This window comes from Rhipicephalus microplus, chromosome 9 (assembly GCF_043290135.1).
Source record: "Rhipicephalus microplus isolate Deutch F79 chromosome 9, USDA_Rmic, whole genome shotgun sequence".
Lineage (NCBI taxonomy): Eukaryota > Metazoa > Arthropoda > Arachnida > Ixodida > Ixodidae > Rhipicephalus > Rhipicephalus microplus.
The window spans coordinates 62,638,444-62,651,115 of NC_134708.1; the positions used below are offsets into that span (position 1 = coordinate 62,638,444).

Consider the following 12,672-nt stretch of genomic DNA (forward strand, 5'->3'; position numbering starts at 1 on the left):
GCTGTTGAACTGTAGAACTTGAAAATACACAATAGTCTTCCGTTTATATAGCGCCGCGTTGCCAACGCTGGGCGCATCGTCCGCGGCTTCAGCCAATACGACGCTCCATGGTCTAGGCACTCCACCCACGAAGGAGAGGAAAGACACCACCCAATTCATGTGGAGAGGACACAGTCCACACGATGCCCAAATATGGTCACAAACGCACTGCACCGACGTTTTCGCACATGCCACCAGTTTCGCGCACGTCCGAAGATCTTGGTTTCCAAGATTCTTCTTGCAGCTGGGTGAGGTTCGAAAAACCGGCCGCCAGTACACGTATCAAACTTGCCTGACTGTTTGGGTAGGACAATGTAGTGGTGGGCCAGCATACCGTCAAAATATGCCACCCCATTCAGCCGATCCTATGCAGAAAGGGGGGGAAGAAGGAGTGGTCGACTAATCCCTCGTCGCCGAGGCGGGCTCCTGCAAGGGCTGCAGCAGATAGTGCCATTTCCTTCCCTTCAACCCCACATTCCATTCCTCGTTGTTGGCTAGGAGCAATGGCTTAGCTGCGAATATCCTCGTTTGCCTGGAAAGCTTTGCATAGAGTCGAGCTCACAATGACCTTTCTTGGCTCGTGTGCCTTCCTTGCGCAGACCGGACCTGGCCCCTTTTCACGTTTTGCTGACAGGAAACCAACCCGTCTTGACCGCACACCCTCGCTTGGAATGCGTCAAAATATTTTCGCCCCTTTCACAAAGGCCGGAAAACTTCAATACTGATGATGGTCGTAACAGCGCCTATGTTTCCCGACTTCTTGATCGCACACGTTTACAAAAATATTTATGTATAAATTGAGTATTCAATCAAATTCACTCAATTTCCGCCAGCTTATTCGCGAAGATGCAAGAGTTGATACACATAACACAGATTCTGATCTAACATTAGGTATCATGGCTCGATTAACGAGCTTTTACGAGCAGAACCAGTCATCGATCGACTTTGAAGCGTGCTTATCCTAGTTTCCTTCTGATTAGAACTCGTATGTCACACGTATACGTTAACAAAAGCAGGAACACTGACGCCACTACGCTCGCCGTTGGAAACGGTGACGTCATTCTGGTTGTCGGAGCTTTTGTGTGGAATTTCATTGCTCTGGAATATTACCAGGGGTCCAATTTTCAAGATTTCAATGTGACAATAGCCTCTTAAAAAAAAAGGAAGTCAATTCTTCCATCTCATTCGACCATCTGTTTCGGGTGATTATAAGTTCACTATTACCTGATTTATTTACCGACGTAACTGCTGTGTCCAGTACCCTTAAGATGCCTCTCACCACAGCAATAGTTATAAATATGAAGACGGGGAGCACACATTCTGCTTTCCTTTTTTCGGCACATTTCTGTGTAATAACCCTATATATCCCTGACCGCTCCGTGGCTTTTCGTCCTGTGTCTGTAGTTCTGTATAGTATTACGATGATTTTGTTACTAATTTAACGAATGTGCTTCACCAAACGAGCTCCACAAGCTTTACTCTCAAGCCCCGTCGACATCAATTTCTCCCCCATTCAATTGTGACGGCCGTTCATGCGCCGAGTGTTCAGTTGTCAGGGAATCGGGACATATCAAAAGATGTCATGGAATTTCTGAAAAACCTTCAGTGTCTCGGAATCCACTAATAACAACCTTGAAAACAATTTATGCTTTTGGTTAAAACTGAAGCATATTCCTCGAATTACAATGAATAGCTACACAGAAGCCAATGAAAAGAACAGTGCATTATATCGCATCTACAGAACACACACGGTACCTGTCTTCCTGCAAGTCGTATACCTCACGCCAATAAACTTCTGCTTGTTTTTCTCAGGCGTGAGCTCCGTTCGAAGGCATTCTATTTAGGTCAGAAGCGCTATACGACCTTATGGCAACCAGGCTATGTCATGCGCATTTAGTGGCTTTTGGCGGGAGACGGCATGATTTTGCGCCACGTTTTCTTCAAATGTCCGATATTTTTTTTAATGAGAACTAACAGACAACACTGCCAAGAAAAAAAGAGTGTATGCCAATCGTAGTAAATGTCATGTAAATGGGAAGAAAGCAGTCATGACTACTGGCGTCGTTGACTAACGTTGCCACGTTCAAATGCACATATACCCCACAATGTAGACGCTGTGAATAGCCACTGTGGTAGCTCAGGTGGTTGAGCATCAGACGCGATATTCAAAGTTCGCAAATTTGGTCCCAGCCCATGATAAGTATTGGTCCCAGCCCATGATATAATATTACCACTCGAGGGTTTGCATTCAGTACATCAATAGCCACTTTCCCAAACTGGCTGACCATTCACTGTACTTTTACAGAATCACCATGAGAAACCTGGGAAAATAAAGGATTTTAGAAAAATTATGATGGTTGACACTTTGGAACGTCGCGGATACATTCAAATCACGGTAGAATGCAATGTAAAAAAACAACATTTTGTTCTTCCTACGGCTATACCAAGGGATAGCTTTCAGCTCTCCCATAGTATAGAGTACCGAGTACTCTAAATCGTTAACCACTTTTTCTAAACGCACACAACAATTTCCATGAGAGCTTCGTGAATTTGGCAAACAAGGAATTAAAGACGCTTAAAACTGAAATGAAGGATTGTACATACCTCCAAAGATTATACTTTGGTGGTGTGTTTTAGGACATTGTCGAGTTCTGGTGTCATGAGATACACTTTCGGAGGCTCGTTCAGGACATTAGCATTTATGCTCAAGACTCTAGAGATATTGACATGTTTGGCAGATACAAAAACAGGGTTCTCTCGACTGCAGCAACGTAAAATAAAGTGTGCCTGCGCATCACTGAGCAGATTCCCCTAGAAGATTCTGTATCGGCTTTTTAGCTTTTTTTTTTTGCTGTCGCTTGAGCAACGCGCTCAACTGACGGACATATACTGCTATTGAACAGTTGGAGAAATATGGGCTGCGGTGCTGACCGATTCACATGATATCAAATATTCGGCTGTAAGGAAACCCTAGAAACACCCTCTCCTGAGAGAAGGAATAAAGTGTTGGAGAAAATAGAGAAAATAATAGAATCTCGAGCACATCTTTGGAGCCACATGAAGCTTCTATGTGATCGCCCATTCTATGCACTTCAATGGCATCTTCGTTGTCTTTTGTGCCTTTGAAGCACATGTCCGTGGCGAATATCGCTTGCAGAAACTGCTCTTGAGTCGACTTACTCAGAAGCATGCGTAGCCGGTAACGCTAGCAGTAGTAACGAGCGCAGCTGCACATCAAACGCTAACTTTCCTTTTCGGACCTTCCGAAGTCGCATGAAGAGGTGTCCGCCATTCCAATGCGAAGCGGGTACGACGCTACAGCTATCCTAAGGCGGCATATAATAGCGTCACCCCGGAGACGAAAATTTGCGAGGACAGCAATTGTAGGTTAAACGAACGATGAAATTAACCTAAGTGACGCTTTCTGAACCGTGGGGCCGACGAAGAAGTGTATTCTAGATTCCGAGTCGGCAAACAGAGTTGTCTTGCCGGATCAGTTTTCTTCAGATGGATGGGCACGAGCCGAGTTTCTCCAAGGCGGGACTTTGCATGCCTCATCGGCTAGCTGGTAACCAGAAATACCGATATATCCTTGCCCTAACATCAAACTATATGCTTACGGGCCTCCACTGCAAATGACACTCCGTAATCACGGGCCAACATTGCGGCCGGATGTGTATAGCCAGCAGGCCTCTTATATGTCCTGTGTGTGGCAAGCCCAATAATTTATGCAGTTTAAAGACCAAGTGTGCACTAATATCACATGGTTGAAGCACTTGCTGTTCTGAAAACATTTTCAATGAAGAGCCACGTAAACAGACAGACATATTGTGCTCGACGTGATGGTGGTAACATAATGCGGTATAAGTTAATTTGTTATGGTCTTCTGTACAGTGTCTCGTAGCATAAATAATGTCATAGACCAGCTGTAACTAAATAAAACGGTTTGTAGGTTGATCGGTTAGCGAACAGCGTGAAGCTCCTCTTCGAAGACAAGCAACGCCAAATAATTTCGCACAGTTGTATACTATTTTATTTATGGTGGTCTGTCCATCGTGACGGAGGGGTGGAAACGCGAACGCGCACCTTCCTGCCTGAGTAGCAGTGGAAAGGCTTCTGCTTTTCATGAAGTGCATGGTAGCGTGATGTGTTGCATTTAGTGTTAGATCTGAGACACCATGGTTAGCGGTGTTCACTGTACTGACCTTAAATTTTTCACGTACTAGCTATGACACCTCTACTACCAATACTGATGAATGTTCTTTGGTTTCTGTTTTTTTTACATTTAGGCACCATCGAAACCGCAACGTGCACTTGTGAGACTCCCTGAAGACGTGTATACTCAAAGGAAAATTCTGTGGAAGGACTTCATCTAGAAACTGCCATGACTCATTAAATGCTGCCGTTCCTTGCTTCCATATAGTGCTATTCCACAATCGCCACACTCTAGGAAAATCATTTCCACAACCGTCTGCAACCTCACCTTTCTGCATTCATCATCGGTGTTCTCCAAGCCCCCTCACTTCTTTTTGCAGTCTGTACCTAGAGAAAAACAGCACAATTAGCTGTGCCAAAGGCAAGAAAAGCAGTAAAATATCGTGACCTCAACATGGACAACGTCACCACTGAGCCTGTTGACATTCAAGACACTGATGTTCAGAAGCTTTACAGGAAAGGTCTTGAAACATACTTGGACGACACTAAATCTGAACCCTGCAACTACGAGAGAAGAGCAATCACAGAGCATGGCGCCACACTCGCGTATGACAAGCTTTCAGAAAAGGAAGCGGCTGTTCTTCGCCGATTGTTGAGATCGGGGCCTACCGTGAAGGAGCTCAGGCTGCACGATATTTCTCTGGGTGCGTTCAAACAGGCTGTCGACGACCTCGAGAAATGTCCTTCGCTCAGTAATGTCCATGTTCATGTCGATCTGAAAGGCAAAGAGTTGGACACTGAATTATAGAGGGTATTTAGAGGTCTGCACTCATTGAAGTTGAGCTACGACAATTCAGGGAGTGGTTTCGCGAATCAGATTGCAAGGTACATGCGACAGAACAAGAATTTGAGGGAACTACGACTTCGGAACTCCTGTGGCGGTGACAAAGGTGTCGCTCTTCTTATCGAAGCCCTCGTTGGAAACAATACCCTCAAGATATTGGAATTATACGACATCAAGTTGTCTTCGGACTCGTTAATCGGCTTTGCGAAGGTGCTAGCGATCAACTCGACGCTGGAGGTGATGCGTCTGGGTGACGCGTGTCGCGTGAAAGCAGATAAAGTTTGGTCGATGCTGGCGCAGGAACGCTACGCCGACGTCTTCCAGAGGCTTCAGATCGTGTGGACCGATGAGCTTCTGTCGGTGCTCACCGAACTCATCCGCAGAGAAGCATGCTCTTTCGAGTTGTCAGTCAGGGTCACTTCCTCGGTCGATGAGGAAGTTCTTCGAGAGTTTTTTGACGTCGTCGCAGAAAACAAGACACTTAATCGACTGCACCTTGATTCGGAAGTATTCGACGCACTCGCGAACGGAATAGCTTCCCTAGTGAAGAGAACCAGGACCCTCCGGGAAATTCTTAGCGCGACTGTGGACAAGCCTGTTAGTGCACACCAGCTTATTACCATACTCAATGCCCTGAAGGAAAACACTTCCATTACTCACTTCACAATGTGTGTCGAGACGGTGACACGCAAAATAGCGACGTCCCTTTCAGAGTTGCTTACCGTGAACAAGGCACTGAGCAGCCTTCTCGTGTGTGAGGAATCGTGCATCTCGTCTGCAGCAGGGGAAATTGTCCTGCGGGGCTTGAGGGTTAACTACACCCTGACTGAACTCGGGGTTTGCGCGAAGTTTGACGAAAACGACACCACACGCGACATTGAAGCACTTCTGAATAGGAACCGTGGCATTCTCGAACAGGCTGCGGACATTGTGAGTGGCAGTGACGTGAGCAACCAGGTAGGCCCGCATGCGATGAAGAAAGTGCACTCACTCGTTGTCTCTGTGCGGATGTGGATGTCGACAACAAAAAAGAAAACGGAGCATATGCTAGCACGCATACGGGCAGCTTGAACTCATCTCAAAGATGTGTGATGTCAGCCTTTCAAAACAAGGTTTTTCTTGGTTTTAATGAGTTCTCACTACTGTCGGGAATCTCAGTATTTTGCTGTGGGTGTTAAAGTATAGGTTTGCTGTGTACCTATTGTATCTAGAATGCCTGTAGGTGTAGATATGTATCATGAAAGATATGTCAGTGATTGAGGTCATATCTTTATTGGATATCGTATTTTTCATGTAATGTGGAAAAAATAAAGTGGTGACACTTTTTGAGTCTTTTCAAGATTTCATTGGTGTATGAAAAACATCCTATTACACGCTCATAGCGTAGCCCGTCACTTTATCCTTCAAGCACGGACGATCATTTTTCAGCGATAGCAATAGAGGAACGACGACGGGATAAGCCACCCACGACACAGGCGCAACATCCTTGGGCGCAGGCCTTCTGCCGTTTGGGTTTAAATCCTCCTTGGTTTGGGCTGTGCTGCCATAGAGGAAGTGTGCTGCCCTCTGCCGTTTCGTCGACCCTGAGACTACCGGGTGAAATCGGAACGAAAGCTTCTGAGATAAGAGGCCTGTCGCTAATTTACCGCTAGTGTAAGGGTGCTCTTCGAACGTACTCTAGCCACATTATTCTAGCCACCTTAGCTGAACTTTCCACGATGAGGGCAGCGCCGCCCTGGCGGTCAAAGTGCGGACTTCTCAGCCACTCTCGCAGACGAGAATGGCCGCTAGTATAGTCAATTTTGACGCGTGTTTCGAAACAACACGAAAAATACTGCTGGTATTCAAGTGATATGTAGAAATGAGGTAGGACGTATCTCAGAACGTTTTTTTGTTTTTAATTTTATCAATAATATAGGAGGCGTTGCATTCAGGTGGTCTGGCAAGCAAAGTATATGTTGTGACTCATTCGTTGATGCCATGTTGTCCATGGGGAGCGTAGCCGGACTGCGTTCCTACGACCTCAAACCCCAGTGCCTTTCTCGCGGAACGAGGGTCCAGCAGCTGGAACTGGCAGAAAGATAAGAATGTGGCAACTTCTACGGACCGTGACTGCCATTTTCAATGCAGGCGTTTTCTCCGAAATGGTTTGCTTGGGGAGGCTACGTGGCCAACCGACCTCGTAGGTCGACGCAAAAGTGATAAGTCGCTTAAGGTCGGACCACACGAATCCGCTGCAGCGGCTTTTTTTCTTGCTTTGTGACATGGCGTCGTGCTGTTTAACTGTTTAAATGCCTATTTAACCTAACTTGTGCTAAAGGCAAAATTCTCATTACGATTAAAGCAGCACGACAACTCGAAGCTTGGCCGTCTGGAGTGAACCGGGGCGGTACGCTTCTTTCTCACTGCCTGCCTTGGCTAAGTAACATCGGAAGTTATGTCTTGCTATTGAGAAATATTGAAGGCCTTCGATTTTTACTCGTGGTTTAGTTCACCAAATGCACAGTTCGTTTTTCCGATTGAGTGTGTCTGTTTGAAATAAAGCTGTCTGTTCAACATCGATAATTGCTAGAATTTTATGCGCCAAACAAGAAAGGATTATGAGGCACGCGGTCATGTCGGTATCGGGAATAATTGCGACTATACTTGGGGTTCTTCAATGTGCACATATATACATTGGTTCTCGGGTGGTCTTCTTATTTCGTTCCCATCGAAATGCGGCCGGCGTAGTCGGGAATTTACTCCGCACCCTCAAGCATAGCAGCATGATACCAAACGCGTTCTAACCCCCCCCCCCCACCCCCCCCGGGCATTAACCTAAGTGGCCGCCTCTGCTATTCGACACAATTCAACGGTGTCATTAGTGAAATCTCACTTTCGCAAGCTGCCTTGCGACACAATCTAACAGGTGTCTAAGTTTGGGGCTAGCCCTGCCACGGAGGTCTATAGTGGCTAACGTACTCAGCTGCTGGCCGCGGCCGCCTGCATTTTAGATGAAGGTGAAAATGCTGGAGGCCCGCGTGCTCAGATTTGGGTTCACGTTACAGGACCCCAGGTGATAGAAATTTCCAGAGCCCTCCACTACGGCGTCTCTCATAATCATATGGTGGTTTGGGGACGTCAGACCCCACAAATCATTCATCAAGTGTGCTGCCAAGAGCTGAGCACAAAAAGAACTGCCAATAAGTTGCCTCCTAGTGTTTTACAGTGAAAGCTATTATGAGATCATAACACGGGTTGCGCGTGGCGCCGTCCGCAGCCGCCAGTGTTCGTAACCACTATCGCAACTAATAAGACACAAAATAAATACAGACACCAAGGTCACAAAGGGATTCGAGCCCGGGTCCACTGCGTGCCAACCCAGTATTCGAGATCTAAGCCACACCGGTGTTTTTTTACATGGTGTTTAATAAAGTATTTGCGTAATAAAAACAAAATCAAGCGAACAAAAGTACAATCAAATCGCGAAAGTAAGCGCTCAAGCGTTACCCATAAACACTCAATGGCTAACACAGCGTGAGTTCCGCACATGGAGATTTCTTCACATCGTTTTATGCAAACAAAAAAAGAGGTGAGGTCAAACAGCTTTCTAAGATGGAGTACCAGTCCGGTCTAAAGTCTAGCTATGGGACTCGTCCGCAAAATTGCCTTAGGCAGGCTTGATGTCAGGAAATGAATCGCGTTAATATGAGTAATAAAGCGTTTTAGAACAGGAAAAGAACAACCGGGCGTCACACAATGCGAACAATGCGAAGTGCGTAACGAGTAGGCCCTCGAATACTCCAACTGATTACAAAAGCTTGTTCTTCATCACTTATTAACTGTAGCACATGCCCACTTCAGGCGTAATTCTTCATCGTCATCAGTCGCTGCATGAAACACGAAATACGCCGAAAATTCGTTGCAATCGTTCAGCGTATACCACGCTTCTCCGAAGAATGACGAAGGATACCATATAGTGAATGCCAGCGCACTACACAAAAGATATCATTATTTATGGGGTGCTTAGCAAGTGTGCTTCTAGCATTTATCCAAAGAGTGTTAGAAAAGGCTATGAAAGGCCACTCTATCAGCTTTCACTGTGACTATAAGCAGAGCGTTCCGCTCAGGCCTGGCGATTTTTTTTAATCACCCCCCCATAATAAGTCATGTGGTTATCGGTCAATGTATAACAGGGATATCATTATCGGTCGTTTAATGTCGAGGTTTCCTCGGTGATATAGGCATTATCAAGCTGTTCATATCGCTTTCAGCTAAACGTTCAGCAAGACTGTGTGAGTGTCTTTTTTTGTCCTTGTGTGGATCCCATTTTGTCTGTATTGACCTATCATCATTGTGGTTAAAAGAGGGAAAAGAAGAGAAAAGTGAGCCCCGTAACTGTCTGGAGGAGCGTGCGACACCTCAACAGTAGCTCACAAGGGATTGAGGTGAGGAGGGATTAAAAGAATAGGATTTAAGGTATAGAGAGAAAGATAGATGCGCTAGGACAGCGAGCGACGACATATGAGAGATAGGAAAGATGGAAACACGGTCACAGGAGTCCCGAGAACGGGACACCACTTGCGAGAGCTCTTGTCGGCGACAGGAGATTGCGCAGGGCTAATCCATTCGGCCAGAGCTGCGCTGAAGTTGTCGTAGGGGACAGGCGGCAGGAGGTGGCGTAGGACCAACCCAGTCGGCCAGAACTGCGCTGTCGTCGGAGATCGCGTGGGCACAACCGGTCGGCACGGAATCCAGCGAGCGAGTCCGACCTATGTATACCAACCAGCCTATGTCAGCAAGCTTCCGTGGTTGAAGCCCCTTGGCAAATTATTTTGGGAGCCTTTTGATGAAATGCGAAGGAAAAAAAAAGAAATTGGTGCTATGCTGAATAATGAACGGCTCTTTGCTAAGTAGTGCCCCTGCTTCAAAGCCTAAATACGCTAAGGCCAGCAGTATCACTCCTTCTCTCTAACTCGGTGTGCCCAAGGCGCTCCCAGTTCCAGTGACAGTGCGTCCGTCCAATCGACAAGTGCATTGCTAACAAGATTATGAGGCGACAAAATTCATTTTATTTCATTTTATTGAGTACTTCAGAGAGCAGAGGGCATGGGAAGAAAAAGCTGAGCGAAGCTTGATTAGGCTTCCCACCATGCATGTTACAACCCCACGCAGTCGCAGTTCTCACGTTTTGCGCAAACAGGTACACAAAAACAAGATGAAAACAATCATTACGGGCACAAATTTAATAGCATCTAGATTAAAATAAGCAATCAAGTTACTTCATTTTGAAAGCCTATCCATATTTTGAAATCGCAGATGGTAGCTTCATGAGAAAAACGCTGAAAACTGAGCCCTACGACGTACATAAATGACAACATAATTTCGCGCTGAATCATTTAAAACTAAAAGGTACTCGCAACGCTTGAATGTGTTATGTTAGCCACAAAGGATGCATATAAATGCATTCGGCAAGTTCTGCTATTTCATTAGGCGTCAAAGTATTATATATACTTTCATATTTATACGGGAGAACTAAGCATAGCTTACACAGGGTAAATACTTTTGGAATAGCAGCAGTTGGGTTGAGTTGTGGCGAAAAATAATCTCTGGGTAAAGCGTAAATGAGGCGTAGCGCTTTCTTTTGCAGAAGATAAACTTTTTCTAAAATTTCCAAACATGGCAGGTGTGGTAGGAACGTGGTAGGGTCGAGGTTCGACACCCCAAGGCAACTTTGGAAGAAAACTTTTGTTGTGTTGGGGCGCCTTCACCTGCGAAAGGTTGACGATCGGGAAAGGAGGAGCGGCATCGTCATCTATTTTCCACCTCTAACGGGGTACGTCACACCGTGACGTCACTGGTGCACGTGCAAGGCGGTGGTTGGCAAAACACTTCCGCTGGTAGCTGAGTGGGGTGCAGTCGCTCGGTGCTTGGGGCAACGTTCGTTGGCTTGGGGGCAAGTTTTCTCCTTTGAAAGCTTAATCTTCATCTCAAAGTGGCAACATTAGCTGTGGTATGTGTGAGAGAACATCTACGTGTGTGGTAAAGTGCGAGATGAAATATTTGCCACGCTGGCTTTTTATCATTCATTACATGCACAGAACGTATGTGTTCACTTCTTTGAGGAGAAGGGAACACACGCGGCGGCCTGTGCGAGGAACAGTGACATCGTCTTCGAAAATCTGCAGTGTCGACTGTGGCGTGTAGTGTGCGTTGAAAGGCATCGACAATATTGGTTCGCCTTAAAGGACGGTGAAATTGGGAATGTTGTGCGTGGTGTGTGCAGTGTGAATAATGCGTCCTGTTTGCGAAAACACTGGTATTCGTTGTGGGCTGGTTGCAGTGACCGGTTGTCGATGGGACTTTACAATCCGACATTTTAGTCAAGGTAAAAATGCATTTGACGCGATCATCTACGAGTGGGTATATGAGCGGTGTGCAGAAAAATAAAAGTGCATGGTCTCCGGGTGATATATAAGACTACTCATGAGCTATAAGAATGTTGTGCTGTTGCCGAATCTGCATATACCCTTCACTACGGCTATAACTCATATTATCGGATACCTGATACGTGTTAATAGAAACAGCGGCAATTTTCGTTTCTTATTTACTTTGTACTTTTATGGATCAATCATTTTTAAGCCACAATGCACATTAGAAGTTTGTGTATCAGGCCTAAAGGAGCAGTATGGGTATGAAAACGCGTTATATCTGTCAAACGCAGCAAGGTAACTGTGCCAGCCAATACTATGTAATAATAAGTTGTCGGGTGTTACTTCACATGAATTTTCACTGGGTTATTGAGAAACGCAGTGGCAGAATTTCACTTTAATTTTCACAAGGATATGTTAACCTCACCCTCACGTACGGCAAGAAGTGCTTATTTTTTTTTTTTCACTCATATCCAATCAGACATTTGCACAATGAGTAAGAATCTTATCCGTGACGTCACGCACAGCAACTCAAAACCACGCTGCCGCCAATGCTGTACCTCGTTTAAAACTGCATTGCACATTCCACAATGGAAATTGAATAAGTTTACACCCATGCCATGAAAATATTTCTCAAAGTGCCAGTCACCGGGTACATTCAAAACATTCGCTTTCGAAAAAGATCAATTTTTTTTATGGCTGTTATCTACGTGGGTGAAGCACACTGCGTGCTGAGTCGCATCTCTCAACACACTAAATAAAGCTTCTAAATCCATCCATCTACGACGAGCGAATTTCCACACTATGAACAGTGACCCTTCCGCGACCCCTTTCTTTTAAAAGCTGAGACTTTAGACATAGCAATCTAGAAATTTCTGTCGAAGGAATGCAGACACGCAGCTCTGCTATGCAGAAAGATGCCGCCGGCGGAGCTTTCTTGCCAACCAGCACCTGCTTCGAGAGAAGGTTTCGTGGGCGGGGTGCCTGCAGTGACGTCACACTGTTTACAAACAGGGAGAGGTCTATTTTCTAAAACTCTTCAATAGCGTGTCTTTTGTTCTTTTTCTGCAAAGGAAGAAAGGAGGATGTGAATTCAGAAGGGGTCGACTAGTCAATCCTGCCCTCTTAGTCTTTTTTTTTTTTGCCCCCTCTCTCCAGCTGGGCATCTTTCGTCTTGTCAACACGCCCACACAAGGACACAATCCCATAACCAAACCAGTCTCG

General features: G+C 45.7%; 1 protein-coding gene across 2 annotated transcripts in view; it reads left to right on the forward strand.

The window, feature by feature from the left end:
- Positions 1–12,672, forward strand: part of LOC119164799 (uncharacterized) — a 65,675-nt gene that overhangs the window by 37,084 nt on the left and 15,919 nt on the right. The window contains exon 3 of one of the 2 annotated variants that reach the window (XM_075873729.1): positions 4,329–6,362. The exons of the other annotated variant lie outside the window; for it this stretch is intronic. Within the exon in view, the coding sequence (XP_075729844.1) occupies positions 5,084–6,109 (1,026 nt within the window). The 5' untranslated portion in view covers positions 4,329–5,083 and the 3' untranslated portion in view covers positions 6,110–6,362. Of the gene's footprint in view, positions 1–4,328; positions 6,363–12,672 lie in introns of those variants that run through there. 2 annotated transcript variants of the gene reach the window in all.